The sequence below is a fragment of the Leopardus geoffroyi genome, chromosome C3 (genome assembly GCF_018350155.1).
Source record: "Leopardus geoffroyi isolate Oge1 chromosome C3, O.geoffroyi_Oge1_pat1.0, whole genome shotgun sequence".
Taxonomy (NCBI): Eukaryota; Metazoa; Chordata; class Mammalia; order Carnivora; family Felidae; genus Leopardus; species Leopardus geoffroyi.
In genome coordinates, this window is record NC_059338.1 from 51521401 (window position 1) to 51546355 (window position 24955).

General features: G+C 36.0%; 1 protein-coding gene across 5 annotated transcripts in view; it reads left to right on the forward strand.

Annotated features, from left to right (window-relative positions):
• The window catches only part of COP1 (COP1 E3 ubiquitin ligase), a 257893-nt gene that overhangs the window by 169705 nt on the left and 63233 nt on the right, over positions 1–24955 (forward strand). Inside the window, exon 16 of one of the 5 annotated variants that reach the window (XM_045452823.1) lies at positions 8761–8885. The exons of the other annotated variants lie outside the window; for them this stretch is intronic. Coding sequence (XP_045308779.1) covers positions 8761–8768 — 8 coding nt within the window. The 3' untranslated portion in view covers positions 8769–8885. Of the gene's footprint in view, positions 1–8760; positions 8886–24955 lie in introns of those variants that run through there. 5 annotated transcript variants of the gene reach the window in all.

The following is a 24955-nucleotide window of genomic DNA, read 5'->3' on the forward strand; positions in this document are numbered from 1 at the left end:
TTCTTTCTTTATTTTATAGTATTTCTTCTTTCTTTAAATTAGGGCTGAATCTAAAAGATGGACCTCTATGCTCTAGATCTCCATTCTATTGCCCCCACCCCAAAGTATAATTAATTCCTTTCAATTTAAGAAGCCAGTGTTTAAAGTGTATGAAACCTAATTTAATTCATTTTTTAGAGTTAACATGGAGAAACTTGAGTAAGGTAGATGTGTAAGTGCTTGAGGTGTCTTTTATTGTAATTTCCCATGTTATTTAAGTAATGGGAAAAGGTTTACGCTTGCTAGGTTTATAAATATGCCTTGTCCTTTATTTTATACAGCAGCTGCCAGTGGGGATGATGTCTTTTCCTTCATAGTTAAATAAATTAAATTTCTGAATATTTAACAAATATAAAATATACTATAAAAATATAGTATAAAAATAATAGGGGGAAAATGAATATTAAAGACGTTTTATTTTCAACTTTGCAAGTAACTTGAGTGAACTCAAATGGGAGTGGCATGCATAAAGCCAATACTATTAAAAAACAAAGTATTCTATTACTTAGTCATGCAGTGTACTTTCGGGGATGCTAGAGTCTAAAAACAACTTTGAACCACCTAGTAGATCATTACTTTTTTTTTTTTTTAATTTTTAAAAGTTTATTTATTTTGAGAGAGACAGAGACTGTGCAAGTGGGGGAGGGGCAGAGAGAGAGTTCCAAGCAGGCTCTGCACCACGAGTGCAGGGCCAGATGTGGGGCTTGATCCCACGAAGATATGAGCTCATGACCTGAGCTGAAACCAAGAGTTGGATGCTTAACCGACTGAGCCATCCAGGCGTCCCTAGTAAAATTTTCACCTATTTATGTTTCTTGCCTTCTAGCCTGTAAGTAGCACTGTAGCTACAAGATATTTTTAAAAACAGACTGCAAAGGAAATTTTGTATTTATATTAAATGCAGTGAGATATTTAAAGTTAGGCGTCTGTTCAGCTGTTACTAATTTAATAGATGTGATCATTCAGTTTTTTTTTTAATTTTTTTAACGTTTATTTATTTTTGAGACAGAGAGAGACAGAGCATGAACAGGGGAGGGGCAGAGAGAGAGGGAGTCACAGAATCTGAAACAGGCTCCAGGCTGTGAGCTGTCAGCACAGAGCCCGATGCAGGGCTCAAACTCACGGACCGTGAGATCATGACCTGAGCTGAAGTCGGACTCTTAACTGACCGAGCCACCCAGGCGCCCCAACGATCATTCAGTTTTTGAAACCTAGTATTGAGTAAGCACTACACACACTTGGGAAGTATGAAATACATGATGTAATTCCTCAGGGAGCTAATAAAATAATAGAACCAAAGTACAAAATCCAAACTGTTATTGTGGCAAGGTGGAAGGAGTAGAATATTTGGTTAATCCAAGAGAACAGGAAAGTAGGAAAGTAGCATCAAATATTTGGGGTAATTAGAAGGGGTAATTAAAAAAGAAAATAAGCTGATAGAACTGCAGATATATCTAAAAGTAAATGGAAATGTCTAATTTGCTCCAAGTAAAAGGGATTAAGAGGCTAGTTAAAATGTTCAAAATGTAATAATGTACTCTTTACAGGCGACACTCGGAAACAAGGTTAAAGCATGGTAAATAAAAAGTTTTATTTTGGCAAAGGATTAATAGATTAGTGGAACAGAACCAGCAACAGGCTTACAAACGTATGGACATTTGATACCTGGCAAAGGTGATTGTTTGGAAAATACAGAATTTTTGGACTCTGACAGTTGTTATGGGAATTTTGCTCTACCGCATGTAATACACAAAGTCAATTCCAGTTGATAAAATTACCTAAATATGAACAGTAAGACTTCTAAAGTATTTAGAAGATAATATGTAAGAAAATATTTTCATGATCTTGTGGTAAGGAAGGCTTTAAGACACAGAAGTATAAACCATAAATGAAAGGTGATTAAATTTATCTCCAATAAAATTTAAAGCAAAAGTCATTAATTGGCAGAAGATAACAACTACAATGACAAGGTATTAGTATCCAGATTTCATGAAGAACTCTTTGAAATAAATGATAAGAAAATGATAAATACACCCTACAGCTTTGCTACTCAAAGTGTTGTATGCACAGCAGTTAGCATCAATATCACTTAGGAGCTTGATAAGAAATGCAAATTCTAGCACCCTGACCAAGACCTACTGAATCAAAGTATGCATTGTTCCTTATTCTTAATTTCTGATGGACTCTTTTTTTTTTTATTAACAGTCTCCCCAAATGAATTTTATGCACTCCAAAGTCTGAGAATCCTTGCCTTAGAGAAATACATACATATGTGTGTGTGTGTGTGTGTGTGTGTGTGTGTGTGTGTGTGTGTGTATACACACACATATATATATATTTTTAATGTTTATTTATTTCTGAGACAGAGACAGTGCATGAGTGGGGGAGAGGCAGAGACAGAGAGGGAGACACAGAATCCGAAGCAGGCTCCGAGCTGTCAGCACAGAGCCTGACGCGGGGCTCGAACTCACAGACCGTGAGATCATGACCTGAGCCAAAGTCAGTCATTCAACCGACTGAGCCACCCAGGCTCCCTGAGAAATACGTATTTAAATAATGTATGTAATGGCATTGTTTGCACATTCATACTGTGAAACATTCAGCAGTGAGAATGAAATGCAGCTACATGAATCCATATGGATGAATAATAAGCAAATAGGTTGAATGAAAGGAAGTCACAGAAGAATGTACAGTGTAATTCTATTTACAAACATGCAAAACAAACTGTTGTTTAGGAATATATTCATCCACTGCAGGAATATAAAATTCAACCATAAAGAAGAGAAGGGGAAATAATTATTATATCTTTAAGTATAGTGCTTACCTGTCAGATGGAGAAGAAATATGATGTACAGAAGGCTTTTAAAATTTGGGAATGTTTGTATTTGTAACCAGTTTACTAGTTACGAGGTTGAAACTTCACATATGTTGTATAGACTCTTCTGTATGCAGGCTATTTTTCCAAGTCACAAAGAAAGTTTTTTAAAAAGTTGTAAAAAATGTAAACTAATTCAAACAATGTAAAAAATTTAGCATATAGACATTTATAGAAAGTACCATTAAATAGTTTCTTTTCTTGGTGACTTTTAAGATATTTCCATGGAAACTTCTTAAAGTTGACTGATGTTTTGGCAGCTATAAGTGAACAGATACACTAGTCTCTCGCAAGTTTTTCTTTGTGAAAGATTGAGACTTCATCAAAACGATTCAGTTTTTGTTGTTTTCATTCCCAGTGGTTCACTAAGGTTTTAGATTGAGCTATATCATTTATGTTTTTTTTTTGTAAGCACCTACAGTTAGCATGAGTTATATTTAAGGAAATTATTTGAATAAGCCCAATGCCAGAGTAAAGCAAGATTACCATTGTGTATTCAAATATGGATTTGATAGGGGAGGAAGGTTTTTACATCCTATTATGTGATTTACTGAAAGGGTTCCAGAAAATGTGTTATTCCTCATTGAGGTTTTAAAAAATTGACTTCTAAGTGTGGCTTACTATTATATATTATAGATTATTGAAAATTGGTCATATGCAATACCTTAAATATTTTGGAAAACTCATGTTAGAAAATTGAAATCCTTTTTCTGAATTTAAACATTTATTTGGTGTTTTCACGTTGTTTGCAAGGTTAGATTTTTTTAAATATACTTAACACAGGAGAGTGATGAATCATAATTTACAGATTATTTCTTGAGAAAATTAGAATGAAGATCTAAGAAGATACTGTGTATTATAAAGGGCTGCTGCAGAAAATATAAAATTTAGCCACTAGTATCTGAGTTACAGGTATTTCTTAGACACTGTGTTTAAAATATTATCTTAATGGGCTAAATCGAATTAAATCACATGTGACCAGATTCCCCCTACCCCTAGCTTAAAATAGAATGTATAGATTGCCATGTTAGTATTATAAGCCAGGAGCTTGAAAGCTTGTCTAAGCCAGCTTTCTTTCCATTGATTGATGATTATCTCATCTTTTTGTTACCTTCAGTGCATAAATACAGTGCTAGCACCTGTTAATACTTCTTCCATTAGTGGTTCTGAATTAATTTTAAGGTGTATAAACCACATTATAGATTCTACTAATTTTAACAACAGAGCCAAATTAATTAGTCTTCTTTTAATCAATATTAAGCTATTGTACGATACTGAAAGATAGGTTTTAGATTTTAATGTTGATAGTAAATTGCATTAATGGTCTCAATTCTTCACCCCTCCCTGTATCTCTGTGCTTTGCCATAAAATAGTGCTTTGTGCTGTGGGAAACACCCACCTTTGACTCTGTGTTTGACCAGTGACTTGCCTTGGCCCCTTTGCCATTACCATGAGGAGAACATGCTCAAGCCAGCTGCTGGTCCAGGGGCGGGAGGAGGGTGGGGTGGCGGGGGAAGACAGTTGGTGCAGTACCTGCTTATTAACCCAGCCAAATCGTTCAACCTCCAGACACACAAACAAGCTGAACTGAAATCAGCCAACTCTAAGCTATCCCTCATTTGTTGAGAATAAATGAAGGTTTTATGCTACTGCATTCTGGAATATTTATTACACAGCAGTTCTGTGGCAGTGGCTGATTAATACACTTTCTATGAAGTTGTATGGTATCGAGGGAATAAAGGCCCTTTACATAATTATCAAGGCTCTAACCATCTTCTGTCTATAAAAAATCATTACATATAGAGTGGCAGTATACACGTAGCCTATTGTATTACCTTCACCGGCTTCCACTTGTCTGAAAGTACAGGAAAAATCAACATAAAATCACTGTAGTACCTTTATACACATGCTTTAAAAAAATCTTCATGTGTGGAAAGATACACTTAAATACTTGGTATGTAATGTAAAACAGAAGCTTTCAAACTGGAGTAAGAACATCCTGATGGAACACTGGAAGTATTTCAAATGTGTGTAGAAACTTAACAGATTTAAGAAGATTCAGTTTTAGATCCCCGAATTTCATGTGCCAGTTGATATGCCTGACATTGACATGTGAGGTGTCATGCCTGTTGTCCTTTTGACTTCAACTTTTACGATAGCTTTTTTCCTGTTTTCCAAGGGAAAAGCATATGTCACATCCTCATGAATTGTAATATGGTACATTGTTCCAGGCTGTAAAAACCTCAGGATTATCAAAGGGATGATTCAAAATGTCATTATTAGAGTAACTTTCTATCATTTTTTCTCTTTTTTTTTTTCTTTTTTCTTTTTTTTCAACGTTTATTTATTTTTGGGACAGAGAGAGACAGAGCATGAACGGGGGAGGGGCAGAGAGAGAGGGAGACACAGAATCGGAAACAGGCTCCAGGCTCTGAGCCATCAGCCCAGAGCCTGACGCGGGGCTCGAACTCACGGACCGCGAGATCGTGACCTGGCTGAAGTCGGCCGCTTAACCGACTACACCACCCAGGCGCCCCCATTTTTTCTCTTATAGATATTTCTATTAAGAGTGAAACATGGCATTAAAGAAAGTATATTTTATACTGTGTTATAGTGCTTTTACTTTAGATGTTGGTTGAGTGCAGCAATGGAAGTAGAAAAGTATGCATTGTTCCTTATTCTTAAGTATCACTGGGGGAAGCAAAGCTGAGAGCTTATTAGCACCAGGTTTTGAATGTGGACCTTCTTATTCCTTTGGGCAATAAACTTTGCACCCTGTTTATCCATTTATCTGTCATAGCATCAGAATTCAGAAAAACAGTGTGGTATTACAGGGATGCATATTAACACTTCAATTTGAATTCAAAAAGATAATCTGGCAGAATAAATCTAGTTGTTTTTAATATGTAATCTGATAAACTATATCTACCCTGTCAGGTTTTGACAAAAATACATTTAAATCATAAAATAACACAAAAGCACAAAGCGAAATAGTGCACCCAAAACACTTTGTAGGCTAAACTATATTAAAATTGCAGTATTTAGAGTTTTTGCAACCTTTCTGAGACTATGGCAATAACAGGTGTAATTTTTTTTTAGTTTTGAGAGCGGATGAGCCTGCACACACACACATGTGTGCAAGAGTGGGGAAGGGGCAGAGAGAGACGGGGAGAGAGAATCCCAAGCAGGCTCTGCACTGGTATCCAGGAGCTCTATGTGGGGCTCAAACTCATGAACTGTGAGATCATGACCTGAGCGGAAATCAAGAGTCAGACGCTTAACTGACTGAGCCACCCAGGCACCACAATAACAGGTATAATTAATACTGATCCACACTCCCAATATCTGCAGTGTGAAAATCCAGAAAGCTTTGAATACCAGAAATTCATTGCTCATTTGATGACATCAGATCTAGAGCAGATACACACACACAAACACACACACACACACACACACACACACACACACACACACACCTTAGTATAATTTTTCGTAAGTTTTCCAGCAGTAATAGTAATATATTTGATTACAGGATGCTGACATAAACCTTAATGGGAGGGTACATAATATGAAGCATATTTCCTGTCAAAATCAGAAAAATTCAGTATTGTAAAACTTATCTGCTCCAACTACTTGGGATAAAGGATTAGGGTCCTGTATATTTGATTTGATACCGGTAAAAGCATTTGAGTGTTTTGCAGAAATTGTGATTTTCAGTTACTCTTAATTACTAAGTAACAAGGTCATAAATTTTGCATTCAGTAAAATTGAAGGATGGTCTAATCAAAATAATAAATCATTAAAAGGTTTTTTTTGACGATAGATTACTATGAGATTTTTGGCATAAATTTGGGATTTAAAAAATTGAGAAAAATTTCCATTTTTATGACATATCTATAGAAATAAATGAACCTGAGGAATAGAATTAATGCTGGACAATAAGAATAGAATTCTAAGAGTGTATAATATTTATTTACAGTTACCAGAACAAAATGGGGACAGAGGGCACAGGGAGAGGGGATGCCACAACCCCGTTTTGAAAATATACATTTCCGATAAAATGTTACTTTTGTTTAATAATACAGTTGTCAAAGTGTGTTGTATTATTTATCAATTGTGTGCAACTAATAATTTTAATGATAATTCATATGGGAAGAATTTCTTACAGTTAGAGCGTTTTGGTCACAGGAAATGAGGTTAATGTTCATTTTTTTTCCAGAGAAGAGAGAATAAGTAAGATAGTATAAAAAGCATGAAATCAGTTGGATAAATTTTACTTTGCAAGGAGAATGTCTATGTAAATTCAAGGAAAAGAGTATGTAAAGTTTTCCATTATTAAAAAATAGCTTATTCATGTATTTTTTAAAGGATGATGTTGAACATCAAATCACTGTGGTATTTAGATTTCATTAGGTACACTAAATTTATATTTTAAAATGTCACCACATAAATATATTATAAATGACAACTCTTGCAAATATTTAAATATGTGATGAGAACTTTTAGACACTGACTTAAAATTTATGAGGCTGTAGTTTTACAGTATTCTTTTAAGCAAAAAAGTAGAAGTCTGTGAGTCTACCTGGTTAATTGGGGAGATGATGGGAGTGGATAGTTCTAGATGGTAGAGAGTCAATGAATGGTTGTTACTGGTCAAAAATTAGGTGCTAGGTAAGTGCTTTATTTGGCAGATTAATTTCTAAATGAGTTATTGTACAATGTTCAATGAAAAAACAAAATATTTTTTATTGGAAGGAAATATGTTTTCATGACCTAAAGAAAGGAGTTTTGGTGAGATCTGGGATTTTTTTCTTACGTTCATACAGGAATCTGGAAACCTGGACTCGTCTACTATAATAGAACCATCTGTGGATAGAAAGAAGTTGAGCATCTCAGAAACTTCTTTTTTTACGTGTTCATGCTTGCTCATGCTCTCTCTTTCTCTAGCACTCTCTTTTACTCTCTCAACTTTTTCCTTCCTTTTTTTCTCTCTTCTCTTCCTCCTCTCTCTTCTCCCTTCTCTTTCTCTCTCTTATATTCTCTTTGCCTTCACTCTTCCTCACCTCCCTCCTTCCTCTCTTCTGTCAGGTCCCTCTTCGTCTCCTCCTCTTCTTCTTCTTCCTTTCCTTTCTTTTCTTTTTTTCTCTAGTCCTGCCTGTCATTCTGCACTTACCGGTCGCTCTCAAACCCATGTTTATGTCTCTTCCTCTCACTTCACACATATTTTGTGATTTATTTTCATCACCGCCAGCTCACTGTAGTTCTTGCTAACTCTCCCTGTCAGTTCTTAACCATGCCATGAAACCTAGGTAAAGGCCTTTTTCAGATTACTAATCCAATAAAAATATCTGAGATTTTGCTGAGAAAATACTGTTTTCACCTTCCATAAACTTAGAAATTATTCTTATATTTATACCTTGTATTTATTCTTTTCCTTAGTCATTTTATCAGACTTTATATCTAATTGGCTATATAGTGATACTGATGTCAGTGTGACAACCAACTGACTGTGAGGCCAAGTTTGCCAGTATATATGTTAAAATTTTCTAGCCAGGATACTTTAAAAGTGCTGCTGCAGTGTGAACAAGGAAAGATTGAGCTGTTACTATCGTAGACTGGTATGAGTGAAAAGAAACACTACACCAGGCAGGACCAGTGTAGTTTTTTTGTAAGTATGCAAGAATTTAGAATGTGTGTTTCATAAATATGATAAGAAAATGCTGTCGATAGGCACTTTGGGAGTTCTGCTTTGTATATAGAAAACCACCAGAAAATGTTACTCTCATCTTGAAAATAGAAAAAGCTGTATGAGCTACAAAATTATAACTTTTCTTGACCCCTGTCAGAGAGCTGAGGTCACAAGGCATGGGAACTGAATTCCAAGGAATGACAAGCCCCTCCAAGGAAGGATGGGACACATGAACTATTCACCAATTGCAGACCACAAGAGGAAGAAGTAGCCACCATAGAAGCTGGTAAGAAGAAATGAGCTAAAATTTTAATGCATTCTTAAAGGCCACGTGTGGGTTGGCATATCTGTGTAGAATAACTGGAAGCCCGAAACAAAAGGGGAGTGCCCACTTACTCATATGCTCTTCTCCATGTCACTCCACTGGCTTCCAACAAGAAAGAATGGGTGAGGGCAATAGCCTACATCAGGCACGCAGGAGTTCACAAAGTGATCAGTCCCTACCGAAAGACCAGCACAAGACATCATCCATTTCTCCGAATCCTCTTCTCATATGGAGCAGAAACTTTAAGCTACTGGAAGTGAACGAGGAAAACTTCTTGAGCCCAGTATCCTGCATCAGTGCAAAGCAGAGATCTACTACCACTGATGAAGTGGCATGAAACTCTCTCTTGCCTAAAACATGCACAAGATATATGTAGAATTTGGCTGCCCTGATGGCGGGGGCTTGGAATGCTAAGAAGACCCCACATTGGAAGCTCAGGCATATGAACTCTTCCTAAGACTCATGATGGACCAGAAGAACTGAGATCCCCTGCTCCAAACGGAATCCTACTACAAAAAGCAAAAAATAAAATAAAAAATAAAAAATAAAAACAACCAAATAAAACAAAAGGAACAAGTTAAGACCCTTCTGCCACTGACAGAGGGAGAAGAGCATGGAGAAAGATTCTCTCTTAGGCTGACCTGCAGGAACTGATAAAAAGGTAAGAGTAGAACAGGAATACAGAGAAAAATTTCTTTGGACCAGGATCCACACTAAGCACAAGGTGATGATAGCTCATGACTGGAAAGATTTGAAGCCTGTGGTACACTTAATGGCCTGTGGTACACTTAATGGCCAGCTTAACAACTGAAACTGAAATGCTGTTTAACCACTGACTAGATTGATCCCCTTACATGAATGGCCTTACAGAAAAAGAGGTATATTTATTTCCAAGCAGAAGTACCATTTATTTCAGTATCTACTCTTCTATATATGATCTCTTATGTTTAATAAAAAAAGCATGTGACATACAGACAAGTAAGAGTAAGCATTCTATTACCAAAACTCAGAAGAAATCCATAGATTTATGGATGACCCAGATGTTAGGATATGAGACAGAAATTTTTAAATAACTGATCATTATGTTAAAGGATCTAGCAGGAAAGGTAGACAATATACTTGAAAAGATGAAGAGTTTTCAGTTGAGAGATGGAAAGTATTTTTAAAAAGTGAAATGGAAATACTAAAATATAAACCTTGATATTAACAATGAGGACTTCTTAGATGTGCTCATTAGCAGATTGGATATAATCTAAGAAAAATCTAAATAAACTTGAAGGTAGGTCAATAAAAATTACCCAAAATGAAACATCAAGAAAAGAGTGGGAGGGAAAAACAACACAGTATCCAAGATTTGTTGGATAATAAAACACACTTGTATTTGGCATTGTAGAAGTAGGAGAGAAAAGGAAAAAAAAATTGAAGAGATAAAGACCAAAAGTTGTCCAAGACTGATGAAAGATAACAAATCACAGATACCAGAAACTCACAGAACCTCAAAGAGGATAAAATAAAAAATGGACCCAAAATGCCTAGTTAAGTCATAGTCAAAATACCGAAAGCAAAGTGAATTCTTGAAGGTAGTCAGAATGAAAGAAATATAGAAAGTGGAATATAAAAATTATAGCAGACTTCTCATCATGAACTATACAGGCCAAAAACCAGTGGCGCCGCTGACACATTTAAAGTGCTAGAAGAGGGTCACCTGGGTAGCTCAGCAGTTGGGCGTCCGATTCTTGATTTTGGCTCAGGTCAGGATCTCACAGTGGTGAGATCGAGCCCTGGGTTGGGGTTACATGCTGGGTGTGGGGCCCACTTAAGGTTCTCTCTCTCCCTCTCTGTCTCTCTGTGCCTCCCCCACTTGCACATATATTCACTCGCTCTCTTAAATAAAAATAAAGTGCTAAAAGAAATTTAACCCAAAGTTCTATATCCAGCCAAAAAATCTTTCACAAGTGAAGACAAAGATTTTTTTCCAAACAACCAAAAGCTGGTTTAGGTAACTCAGCACCTGATGGATAGAAGATGTTAACCCTACTTGTATAGGCAGATGGATGGACAGATATTTAGGTGGATGATGGAGGAATGGATGCAAAAAGATGGATCTGCACCAGATCTAAATTGCAAAAAATAAAAACGAAACCAGCCACTTGATATAACTCTGGAATACTGGATTCTAAATAAAAGCTTGTTGGAAGACACATGGAATGGGAGCCTCAGCCTTGGGAAGCTTTGGTCCTATGAAACATCCCTGAGATTGCAGTTAAGTGATACTTAGTTACACCCTGGATCCTTAGTAGACTGGTGTGATACTGACCAGCATAAGCACATATACTCAGTGGACTTTGCACTCTGCAGTTCTACTTACAGATCTACTTCTACAACGTGAAATATATATCTAAAGGTTTCTCAGTACCTAGAAGGAAAGTATGTACTGATTATTTAGAGGAGCTTGACCTTGTAACCGTTCTAAAAAAAAAAAAAAAAAAAAAAAAATTTTTTTTTCCCCCTCTGTCACACTTACCAGAGTGCCTGGAATTCTTTTCATTAGAGTTATAGCATTCATTTATTAACTTCAGAAACACATTAAAAAATATACTTGTTACTGTGCATACAAAAATAAAAAATAATCCTACTCTTCCTGATGTCACAGCTCGTTAGATAAGATAGACAAGCAAATAAATTACAATATATTGTGAAAAATAACATTAGAACAGTAGCTTATAAAATCTGAGAAACTGAAAAATTTTATCTGGTTTCTATCTCAAACCTACCAAATTATAATCTTCAGAGAGGAGACCAAGCATTGGTGTTTTGAGATTATTCCTCAGCAGTTTTACGTCTACTCCTTCTCCTTTCCCTTCCCCTGGGACTGTAGTAACTATACTAAAGACATTACAGGGGTGCCTGGGTGACTCAGTTGGTTAAGCATCTAACTCTTGATTACAGCTCATGTCATGATCTCACGGTTTGTGGGATAGAGCTCTGCATTGGGCTCTGTGCTGACAGCACGGAACCTGCTTGGGATTCCCTCCTTCCCTCCCCCCTCCCCCCTTTCTCTCTTTCTCTCTCTCTGCCCCTCCCCCTTCACATGCCTGTGTGTGCGTGCGCGCACACACGCACGCGCGTGCGTGCTTTCCCTCTCAAATAAAAAATAAAAAGATATTGACAAATTTCTGAATTGGTGAAACAAGAATTTGGAAATGTAGATGTAGGCCTTTTATGTGTCCCAGTAAGAAAGCTTTGTTGTCTAGTGAACATAACAGCATTAAAATATTAAGTCTCTGTTTTAACAGCATTTAGAAAACACAGGCTCAGATCTGTCCAGTAAAAGAAAAATAAATCTTTCTTGTGAACTGTTAGTGAGATAATAGGATATATTTTGATTTCTTTTAAATAGCATAAAGAGGTAATTAAATAGACTGAGCCCCAAATCTGCATTATCTTTTACACTTAAATTCTCCATTTTAGACTCCATGCAAGAGTATGATTGAAAAACTAATTTATTATATTACTACTATACAAAGACTTAATAATTCTGGCACATTGTTTAAAATACAGATCTCGGGGCGCCTGGGTGGTGCAGTCGGTTAAGCGTCCGACTTCAGCTCAGGTCACGATCTCGCGGTCCGTGAGTTCGAGCCCCGCGTCGGGCTCTGGGCTGATGGCTCAGAGCCTGGAGCCTGTTTCCGATTCTGTGTCTCCCTCTTTCTCTGCCCCTCCCCCGTTCATGCTCTGTCTCTCTCTGTCTCAAAAATAAATAAACGTTAAAAAAAAAAAAAAAAGATAAAATACAGATCTCTATGCACCCTGGGTCAGATGAAAGTGCCCCTGGAAATGGAGGGACAGTTGTGAAACACACCAGAAAATTAGTTACTTGACCTGAGTTGAGGGTTAATCAGTTTTTTATTTTGAAATCTTGCCTCAAATGGCTATGTCAAAGAAAGTAATAAGATAACTCAGAAGGGAGTTCTGATTCTAACAATATGATAGACAAAATAAACTGAAAATCCTCTGTCAACAAACATTTTAGATAAAATATGTAAAATATTATGTTAGATGCAGAGCTTATAAAGTATTAAAATCACAAAGGGTTAGAAAGAGCAGAGGATTAAAACCAGAGAACTGAGCATGTGAGCTGAAGTCACATTGCCTGGTTAATTAATGGTAGTGATAGAAAGTTGCTGGCCTCAGGGACCTAGATATCAAAGAGTTAGTGGGAAGGGAAAGGGTGGTGTGGACCTGCCTAGAATGTTGTAATTGCCTGTCTATTCGCCTATCTAAACGGAGGAATCTCCAGAAGCTTTGTCGTAGCCTGGGCTCTGAGTGATGGACAGGAGTTGTTTTAATAATGCCTTTCTAGTAATGAAAAAAAATTAAGTGTCTCTGATATTCATTAGTCATTATTAGCATTATTTGCTTTTTGACTTTGTAAAGCAAAAGTGTGTGAAAAGAGATTGAAGTAAAGCTCATCAGTGAAGACTGAACAAATTAATTCTCACAAAATCAATGTTCAGATACTTTTGCAGCTGCTTAGTTTGGCTGTGTAAACTTAGCAAACGGGGCCAAGTTGAGCAAATAATTTTGTACTGCATTTTGAGTTACGGATTTCAGCGCTTTGTTTCTAGTGTGGACATGCCAGATATTATATTTCTAAAATTGAGACTTCAAGATTTGGATGACATTGCCTCTAGATTTAGATTTTTGATGTTTGAACGACTTTATAAAATTCTGACTTTTAAAAATATTGCCAATGGGGCGCCTGGGTGGCTCAGTCGGTTAAGTGTCCGACTTTGGCTCAGGTCATGATCTTGCGGTTCATGGGTTCACACCCCGCGTCGGACTCTGTGCTGACAGCTCAGAGCCTGGAGCCTGTTTCAGATTCTGTGTCTCCCTCTCCCTCTCTCTCTCTCTCTCTCTCTCTCTCTCTCTCTGACCCTCCCCCATTCATGCTCTGTCTCTCTCTGTCTCAAAAATAAATAAACATTAAAAAGAATATATTGCCAAGAGGAAAATAGGTCTTTAAATTTCCCTAGTAATTCACATTTTATTATATAGAAACTAAGCAGACAAACTGTGAGATCAGGAATTTTTGCCTACAGTTTGTGCTTATTTAATATCTTAGAAGCTCTGAATATTTTAGGTTGTGTGGTTTATGTTTACCTCTAATCTTTATTGCAGTAAGATAATAAAACTATATTCCACAACTAATATGTTATGTATATATTTTCAGATAAATTCAAATAAATACAAATGTTAAACCTTTTTTCTATTATTTTTGATATTTTGAGTTGGATTTGGGGGGAGGGGTAGAAGTTTTTGTTTACCCGTGAGCTTTGGAATTCATTAATATACTGTCTCCCTGGGGGGGGGGGGGGCCGGGAAGAACAGTATGGAAAACTAAAAATATTTTTTTTCATATTCATCAATACAGTAATTTCATTTCAAATTACTTCTTTCTTTTTAAAATTTTTTTTTCCATTTTTAAGTTTGTTTATTTTGAGAGGGGGGAGGGAATAGAGAGAGGGAGAGAGAGAGAATCCGAGGCAGGCTACACACTGTTGTCCCGGAGCCTGATGCCGGACTTGAACCCAGGAACCGTGAGATCATGACCTGAGCTGAAACCAAGAGACTGAGCCACCTAGGTGCCCCTTGAATTATATTTCTTGAGTTTCTTCAGGAGTCGAGTGGTGGAAAGGAAGGCCAGGCGGATAGGGAGAAAAGAGGCTTAGTATAAAAAGGGTTCCTGTTCCTACTTGGGCTGTAATCAGAGCAGCTCTACTTTAATCTATTTTGTATCTTGGGGTTTCAAATAAGTTAGGCAAAGGAGGACTTCCATATAAATGTTTCTGCTACTTTTTTTTGTAACTGAGATTTTTTAAACCAATGTTTAGGGAAAATATATATAACTGAGACTTTTTAAAAAATACTATTTTTTTTTTTTTTTAGAGCAGTTTAAGGTTCACAGCAAATTGAGAGGAAGATGCAGACATTTCCCCAAATATCTCCTACTTCCATGCATGCATACCTTCCCTCATTCTCAACATCCCTTTCCAGACAGGTACAGTTGTAACATTATTGAACCCACAATGACACATCATAATCACCCAAAGTCCATTGATTAGCTTAAGCTTCATTCTTGGTGTTGTCCATTCTATGGATTTGGACAAATGTATAATGACATGAATTCATCATTATAGCATCATACGGAGTATTTTTGCTACTCCAAAGATACTCTGTGAACCCTGATCAAGCTCTGGGAAATAAATCTAACAAAATTGTGGAGGACGTCTATGAGTGGGTCTCCCTGGAGTTTTTAACTCTCAGACTTGTTCACACTGAGCCTCTAGCAGTTCATCAGTTACAGATCAGATTTTTATCCAGACACTGTTTTCTATGACCGTTTCCCCTCACGAGTCAGGGCTTATTCATTTATTCATTAATTCATTCATTGACCTGTCTCTTCAGTCTTGAGTACAGCTGTCGTCTCTCTTAGGAATCCGGAAAGAGTTGTTGATGTTTTAATCTGTTCACCTTTTATTTGGTATTAAGATAAAGTGACTTCCAAGTGTTTCACATATAGAATTGGAAGTTGTTTTTGTTTGTTTTTAACTACTATTTGATGATTGTGGCTTAATCTAATATACAGATAAGTAATTACTATTTTTGTGACAATATTGCTCACAATTACTTGTGTATCTTTTGCAGATTGGTAAGAATTAGAAGGGTATTTCATAAAGGCTAACTAATACTGCGTTAAATTTACTATGTCTGAGGTTTTATTTAGGCTGGAACCCGAGCCGATTGTATTTGGTAAAGAATAAGCAATGACAGTTGCTGATTGATTCTTTCTCAAGTGATGAACAGGATCTAACAACCAATCCAGAGTGGGTGTTAAAAAGAAATGCTTCCAGGGGCGCCTGGGTGGCTCAGGCGATTAAGTGTCCGACTTTGGCACAGGTCATGATATCACAGTTCATGAGTTCGGGCCCCACGTCAGGCTCTGTGCTGACAGCTTGGAGCCTGGAGCCTGGAGTCTGCTTTGGATTCTGTGTCTCCCTCTCTCTCTGCCCCTTCCCAGCTCATGCTCACACTCTGTGTCTGTCAAAAATAAACTTAAAAAAAAAAAAAGAAGAAATGCTTCCACAGTATTTCGTATGCATTTGTATTATGTAACTTATACTTGTTTGATCCTTCTCTTTCCAAAGACTAGCTTTCTTTCAGATCTCTAACATCGTATTTTAGGATATCCGTGAAGGCTTAAAGGCAGTAACAAATCATGTAATTATTGTTTTTAAAATCAGTAATGTTATCTGTATGAGGTAAATATCAGTAACTAGTGGACCTATGTATTTATTTTCATTTTCTTTTACTTTTTTTTAAAAAAATTAAACTCTGCCCCCTCCATGGGGCTCAAACTCACAACCCTGAGATCAATAGTCATGTGCTCTACTGACTGAGCCAGCCCAGCACCCCTGGACCTGCGTATTTTAAAATACTCAGAAGTTATTTGCCCTGCCTAAGGAAAACTTTATTTCTTCAGCTTACTTTCTGACCCCAGCCCCATCATGGTGACATCCAAAAGCTAGGACACTGAAAAGTTTTATAAGCTCACAAGTATCTGGGAAACCTGAAAATAGAATTCAAGATTTCTAAAATTGAGTTTGATTTCCCACTGGCCATTTTGTTTATGGACTGAACCCGTTTCCTTTGTATGCTTCCTTTTTGGAACACAGTCTAGCATGGCTGTGTCATAAACTACACTTAAAAACTTTAACTTCTCAGTTACAGTTGTTTTATTGTTACTTCAGTAAAGGTAATGAACCCCTCATTAAATATTAAGTTCAATAAGATATTTCTACAGTATTCCAAAGAGATTATTTTCATCCTATAATTTTAGCATATTAATAATGATTACCTTATTAATAGTGAAACACTTTATTTGTGGTATCCCTACAGGAAAATTGCTAATTTTACTGGAAATTATTCTCTGTTGGTATTCCTCTTAATGGTTGTGTATGTAGCATAATTTGGTTCAAATAAAAGAAACAAATTTTCTTTACATTGACAAGGCCATGGGGGCATTTAACTGAGAAATCAAATTTTGCCACACCGTTGGTACAAACATTATATGCCATGTGATGCAGTAGGAAGGAACATAATCTTTATAGTATTCTTGTCAAAAATATTTAACATGAACATCATGGTGAGAAAATATTCAGACAAATTCTGAATGTGGAACTGTCTGCAAAACAACTACCTGAGACGCTCAAAAATAACAGTGTTAGGAAGTTGTTATACAGAAAACAACAAAGAGGCATAGAAATTGAATATAGTGAGTGACCCCTGAACAAAATTAAATAAATAAGTAGCTACTCGGGATTTTGTTTCTTTAAAACAGCTGGGATATTTGAATATATAATGTATTAAATTGTATTGTTATCAATCTTTCTTGAATATGACATAATGGTATTGTCAAAATTCTTCTTGTTTGTAGAAGGTAGGTGCTGATGTTTTTATAGGTAAAATATCCTGATGTTTGAAACTTATTTAACAAATGGTTCATGGGGAAGAAAAAGAGTCTGTTTATTTGTAGAGGAAAGGGTAAAGCAAATAAGGTAACAATATTTACATTTGGTGAGTCTAGATTGAAAAGTACAAAGTTGTTCAGTTTATCGCTCTTCCAACTTTTCTGCAGGTTTGAAAATTTTCAAAATAAGTTTGGGGGAAACAAAAGACATAGAAATGTGATCATATGCTAAATCCTGAAATTATTAAGAATATTTTTAAAACTTACGGTGACACTTCAGAAAGGATTTCGCTTTGTAAAAGAAAATTACTGAGGACTTCTCCCCTCTGATATAAACTATTTTTATCATAATGTTACTAAAGTATATGTACAAGTATAAAACTATGGATCACTTTCTTATGTTCCTAGCTCTTAAGCAACTTATAGTCAAATCAAATACTAGTTAAGTACAGTAAAAATATAAAACTGAAAAAAGACAATAGCAGCATGATGACATAATAACAATAATTGATGGAGTAGTATATGGTGTTGTTGTTTTTTTTTGCAGTAGTATATGTTTTGCTGAAAATAACTCACCACTGCACATAGTAGTAAGCTGGTTCTGAGTATTGTAGCACAGTTTCTTTTGAGATTGCCAAGTCTGTAGGAACATTGCCCGTTTTATACTTAGTCTCTACACTACTTTTCTTACCCAGCTACTGTACAGTCTTTTTGCAGTACACAGTGAGATAATTTAACCTTTACTTATATCCCTACATTTTTAATATATTACCTACTCCTTTTGTTTTTTAGTAACCTGAAAATAAGATAGTATTTTTATACCGTACTGTGCTATTTTTATAATATCAGATTATTTTCAATTGATAAGGTAACCAGAAGTCAAAGGCTTATTTTATAGAAATGTTTTTCCATTTTGAATTATTAGTGCAAAAGAGAAGTTTAATCTTTGTAACTGATACATTTAAGCTGAGCACAGCACTTGAAACAGGACTTTTTCCCCCATTTTTACTTTAGCACTTGCCAGATTGCAGCTATACATTTATACCTCCACAGTATAAGCTGATTGCTGTCATTTGAGGTGATTACTTAATGCAATTACAATAGTAAACAGAAAACAAAATGTAGGAACACGCTTCCATATAAGCAACACAAATACAGGCAAATGTATAAAAAATGAGCTAACTCTGTGGTATATAATCCTTGAAAACCAGCAGCTTTGTAGCCAGTATTGGGAAAAAATTGGTTCAGGAGCGTCTCAGAAAGCCCCACTATCTGACCTGACTTAGAACTCACTGGAGAGAGCCACATTCATGGGATGTTTTTCTGTTTGACCTGACTCAGAGGCTCCATGGGGATAGACTTATACCCAAGGTCTTGTTGAAAACACTCAGATGTAGTATCACAGTTGTCTAAGCTGTGATACCAAATGGGGCAAACAGTTGAGTCAGAAATTTAAAAGGAAGATGTGGGCAACAAAACAGCCACAGGGGCTTTTGAAAAAGCTCTAATGTGTTCCTGGGATGTAGAATGGTTGTCAGGGCAGTGTAATTATCCAGGAAAAATTGGAGAGGGCTCCAGTTGCTTACCTGTGAAGACCAACAGAGATTTATAAGTTGCCTGAGCTTTGAAAGAATGCCCTAATACACAGGTGCCCTTGGCAAAGGGTAGTAGATGTACTAGCTCAAAACATTTAAGAAAATTTTGTGACTACTCAGTGATACTGACCTAAGAACAACCTTCACTCAGTTAGGTTAAAAAAAACACAAAACAAAATTTTTGAAAAAGAAAACCAAGTTTCGGGTGCTTGTGTGGCTCAGTTGATTAAACGTCCGACTTTGGCTCAGGTCATGATCTCACAGCTTGTGAGTTCCAGCCCTGTGTCGGGCTCTGTGCTGACAGCTCAGAGCCTGGAGCCTACTTTAGATTCTATGTCTCCCTCTCTCTCTGCTCCTCCCCCACTCATGCTCTCTCGTTCTCTCTCTCTCTCTCTCTCTCTCAAAAATAAATAAACATTAAAACAAACAAACAAAAGGAATCAAGTGAGACTTAAGTGGTTCCATACAGCAGGGATTTACAGACTAGAGTCACTTCTGCAAAAGTCTCCAGACCAATACTTGGCAACAACACCACCAACAAAAGTCCCAGGAGAGGGATATAGGAACTGATTCCAGAGTTATATTTTATTATTTAAAATGTCTACTTTTTATCAAAAAAAAAAAAAAAACCCAAAAAACTATGGCATATGCAAAACAGGAAAAGTTAGTAGAAACTATCACAGATGTTGGGCTTTCACTTAGAGACTTGCAAGCAGCTGTTAATAAAAGCATTCAATGAATTAAACCACAATTAAGGAATGAAAGAGAAATTTAAAAAATATGTCTCACCAAATAGAGAGTATTAAGAAAAATAGAAAAAAAAAAACAAATAGAAATACTGTAGTTGAAAAGTATGATAACAGAAATAAAAATTCACTAGAGGGACTCCTGAGCAAATTTGATCTGGCAGAAGAATCAGTGAACTTGGAGTTAGGTCAGTAGTGATTATCCAGTCTAAGAATGGAGAAAAATGAATAGAGGATTGGAAACCTGTGAGACACTGTTAAGCATGCCAACATAAACAGACTCTCAGAAAATAAGGGAATAGAGAAAGGGATGGAAAAATATTTAAGGAAAAAAGTGGCCAAAATCTTCCTAAACTGTATGAAAAACATCAGTTTACACACCCACGAGGCTCAGTGAGCTCAATGTAGGATAAACTCAATGACATGCATACCTAAACACCTCAAGTTCAAACTATTGAAAGCCAAAGGTAGGGAGAGAATCTTGGAAAACAGCGACAGAAAAGCAATTCACATAAAAGAGATCCTCAGTAAGATTAGCAGTTTCTCATCAGAAACTATGAAAGCTAGAAGGCAGTGTAATATATTCTAAATGCTGAAAGGAAGATTGTCAAAAGAATTTAATATCCAGCAAACAAATCCATGAAAAAAATAAAGAATTTAAGACATTCAGAGATAAACGTAAACTGAGCAAGTTCTTTTCTAGCATGCCTACCGTTCAAGACACACTACAGACAGGCCTTCAGGCTGAAAGGAAAGGATATGAGGTAGAAATGAAAATCCATATAGAGTAATAAAAAACACTAGGTGAAGATAGTTTAAAATGTATTTTTGGTAACAATTCTGACTGATTTAAAAGACAACTGAGTAAAACAGGAGTTCTAAAATTGTGTTCGTGGGCTTGTACCCTAAAGCGATGTAGTATGTATGTCCATATAGCTCAGAGGATGGGGTGGAAAAGTGAGGGGAAGAGCTATATTTGAGCAAAATTTCCCCATAATATTAAAATTAATTAGTGATGATCTGAATTAAATTTTCTTAAATTCACATGCTAATTATAATCTATAATCCCCAGAAAACCACAATGAAAATAGCTTCTAAGAAATATAATAAAAAAACAGCAACAGAGGAACACAAGTGTTATCCTGGAGAACAGCTCTTTAACACAAAAAAGGCCAGGGGCGAAATGTAGAAACAAAAAAGATGTAGGAGAAACAAAAAGTACAATTGCAGGTATGAATCTTATAATATAAATAATTATGTTAAATGTAAGTGGATTAAACATTCCATGCTACAGAGATTGGCAGAATGGATGAAAAAAATACGGGAACCAACTGTGTACCGTCTATAAGATACACTTTAGATTCAAAGACAAACACATTGGAAGTAAAAAGATAAAAAAAGATGTAGCGTGCAAATGGTAACCAAGAAGAAGCTGAGATGGCTGTATTTAAATCAGACAAAACAGACTGTAAGTAAAAATTGGTGCTGGAAACAAAGAAAGCCATTGTATAATGATAAAAGGATTAATTCAGCAAGATACAGCAATTATAAATACAGATATTCACAAACTATTTTGAAATGCATGAAGCTATAATTTGTAGCATTGGAGGGAGAAATAGACGATTCACCAAAAGTAGTTGGAGACTTAAGGACTCTACTGTCAATAATTGATGAAACAGCTGGACAGAAAAGCAGCCGGTACGCGGAATACTTGCATGGCAGTAGCAGCGTGACCTGACAGTCCCACGTGTAACTCGTTCCACTCAACAACAGAATGAGTGTACATTCTTTTCGAGCAAACATGGACCGTTCTCCAGGATAGATCATATATTAGGTCATGTAATAAATGTGAATAAATTTTAAATTTCATATAAATTCAAAATAGTCAAAATCATGTTCTCTGGCTAAAATGGAACTTAGTTAGAAATTGACCTTAGTAGTTAATTTGGGAAATCCACAAATATTTGGAAATTTCTGAATAACCCTCCAGTCAAAGAAGAACTTGTGAGGGAAATTAGAAAGTATTTTGAAGTGAATGTATATGAAAATGAAAACATACATCATAATCTGTGCTACTGGCTGAAGCAGTGCTTAGAAGAAATGTCTGTCTTCAAGTGTTTATATTAAAAATGAGAAAGATCTTAATAATCTAAGCTCTCACCATAAAAATCTAGAATAAAATAGCAAACCAAGCCAAAGATGAGCAGAAGGAAGAAAATAATAGGGTGGAAATAATGAAATAGTGAACAGGAAAAAAAGGAGAGTAAATGAGTAAAAGTTGGTTGTTTGAAAAGAGCAACACAAAATTGGCAAACCTTTAGGTAGACTAAGGAAAAAAGGTCACTAAAATTAAGATTTAAAGAAGGGAGATTACCGCTGACCTCTCAGATAGTAAAAGGTTTACAGCAGAATACTAGGAATAACTGTATGCCAAATTAATAACATAGATGAAGTGAAAATATTCTAGAGCATCACATATTATGAAAATTGGCTCAGAGGCAGTAGAAAATTTGAATAGACATATGAAAAGGAAAGAAATTGAGTTAGTAACTAATAACCTTCCTGCAAAGAAAAGCAGAGACCCAGATCACTTCACTTGTAAATTTTATCAAATGGTAAGAAATTATACTAGTACTTCACAAGTTGTTCCCTGAAGACTTTTCAAAACCAGAAGCCCAAAATACACACGAATAGAAAAACAGACCAATATTCTTCAAGAACACAGATGCAAATTCCCTGAATAAAATACGTGCAAACCAAATTCAATGGCATATCTAAAAGATTATACACTATGTCAGTGTGAGATTTATACCAGGAGTACCAGATTTATTCAACATCCAAAAATCAATTAATGTAATAGACTATATTAATAGAATAAAGAGCTAAAACCACACAATCATCCCAATAAAGACAGAAAAGGCATTTGACAAAACTCCATACCCATTGATAATTAAAACTCTTAAACAAATAGCGGGAAACTTTGTCAATCTGACAGAGGGTTTCTGTGAAGAACCACAAGTGAAAGTCATAGTTACCAGTGAAAGACTGAATGCTTTCCCCTACAATTAGGAACAAGGCAAGGATTTCACTTTTTGCCTTTGTGGTTCAACACTGTACTGGAGATTCTAGCTAATATTGCCAGGGAAGAATGGAAATAAAAGATGTCCTGATCTGAAAGAAAACATTAAACTGTCTTTATTTGCAGTGACATCATCCCATATGTAGAAAATTTTGAGGAATCTTAAAAAAAAAAAAAAAAAAAGAAAAAGGATTAGAACTGATAATTGTTAGCTGGGCCACAGAATAAAATATCAGTATAAAAAATAGTCTTTCTGTGCATGAACAATGTACAATCCAAAAATAACAACATGATTCTGTTCAGAATAGCATCAAAAAGAATAAAATACATAAGGAATAAATTTAATAAAGTCAGTGCAGGTTTTATACATTGAACATTACAAAAGTCTGCTGAGGAAAATTAAGATAAATGCAGATGCATTGTGTCCATAGATTGGATGCATTAATATTGTTAAGATGGTAATTCTCCTGAAATTGACCTATAGATTCAACTCAGTGACTGTAAAACTTTCAGCAGGCTTTTTCCCCCAAGAAATGATAAACTGATCCTAAAATTTATATGGAAATGCTAAAGGACAGAAATTACCAGGACAATTTTATAAAAGAACAAAGTTGGAGGACCGTTTCTACTGAATTTCAGAATTCTAAAGCTGCAGTTATGGAGCATCTGGCTGGCTCAGTCAGGAATGAGACTCTTGATCTTGGTGTTGTAAATTCGAATCTCACATTGAGTGTAGAAATTATGTAAAAACAAAATCTTCGAGAGCTAGAACAAACAGTGTTAAGTTTTTTGTGGATCCAGAAAAGACCCCAAATAGCCAAAACAATACTGAAAAAGAAAACCAAAGCTGAAGGCATCACAATTCTGGACTTCAAGATGTATAACAAAACTGTAGTCATCAAGATAGTATGGTACTATTTCAAAAACAGACACATAGATCAATGGAACAGAATAGAGAACCCAGAAATGGACCCACAAACATATGGCCAACTAATCTTTGACAAAGCAGGAAAGAATATCCAATGGAAAAAAAGACAGTCTCTTTAGCAAATGGTGTTGGGAAAAATGGATAGCGACATGCAGAAGAATGCACCTGGATCACTTTTTTATACCATACACAAAAATAAACTCAAATTGGGTGAAAGACCTAAATGTAAGACAAGAAGCCATCAAAATCCTAGAGGAGAAAGCAGCAAAAGCCTCTTTGACTTCCACCACAGGAAATTCTTACTCAACACGTCTCCAGAGGCAAGGGAAATAAAAGCAAAAGTGAACTATTGGGACCTCCTCAAAATAAAAAGCTTCTGCACAGTGAAGGAAACAATCAGCAAAACTAAAAGGCAACCGACAGAATGGGAGAAGATAGTTGCAAATGACATAACAGATAAAGGGTTAGTATCCAAAATCTATAAAGAACTTATCAAACTCAAAAAACAAATAGTCCAGTGAGGAAATGGGCAAAAGACATGAATAGACACTTTTCCAAAGAAACATCCACATGGCTAACAGATACATGAAAAATAATGTTCAATGTCACTTATCATCAGGGAAATACAAATCAAAGCCACAATGAGATACCATCTCACACCTGGCAGAATGGCTAAAATTAACAACTTGGGTAATAACATATGTTGACGAGGATGTGGAGAAAGCGGAACTCTTTTGCACTGTTGGTGGGAGTGCAAACTGGTGCAGCCACTCTGGAAAACAGTAGGGAGATGCCTCAAAAAATTAAAAATAGAACTACCCTACGACCCAGCAATTGCACTACTAGGTATTTATCTAAGGGATACACGTGTGCTGTTTCGAAAGGACACATGCACCCCAATGTTTATAGCAGTGCTATCAACAATAGCCAGAGTATGGAAAGAGCCCAAATGTCCATCGATGGATGAATGGATAAAGAAGATGTGGTATATGTATATGATGGAGCATTACTCGGCAATTAAAGAATGAAATCTTGCCATTTGCAACTACATGGATGGAACTAGAGGGTCTTACGCTAAGTGAAATTAGTCAGAGAAAGACATATCATAGGACTCCACTCATATGTAGAATTTAAGATACAAAACAGATG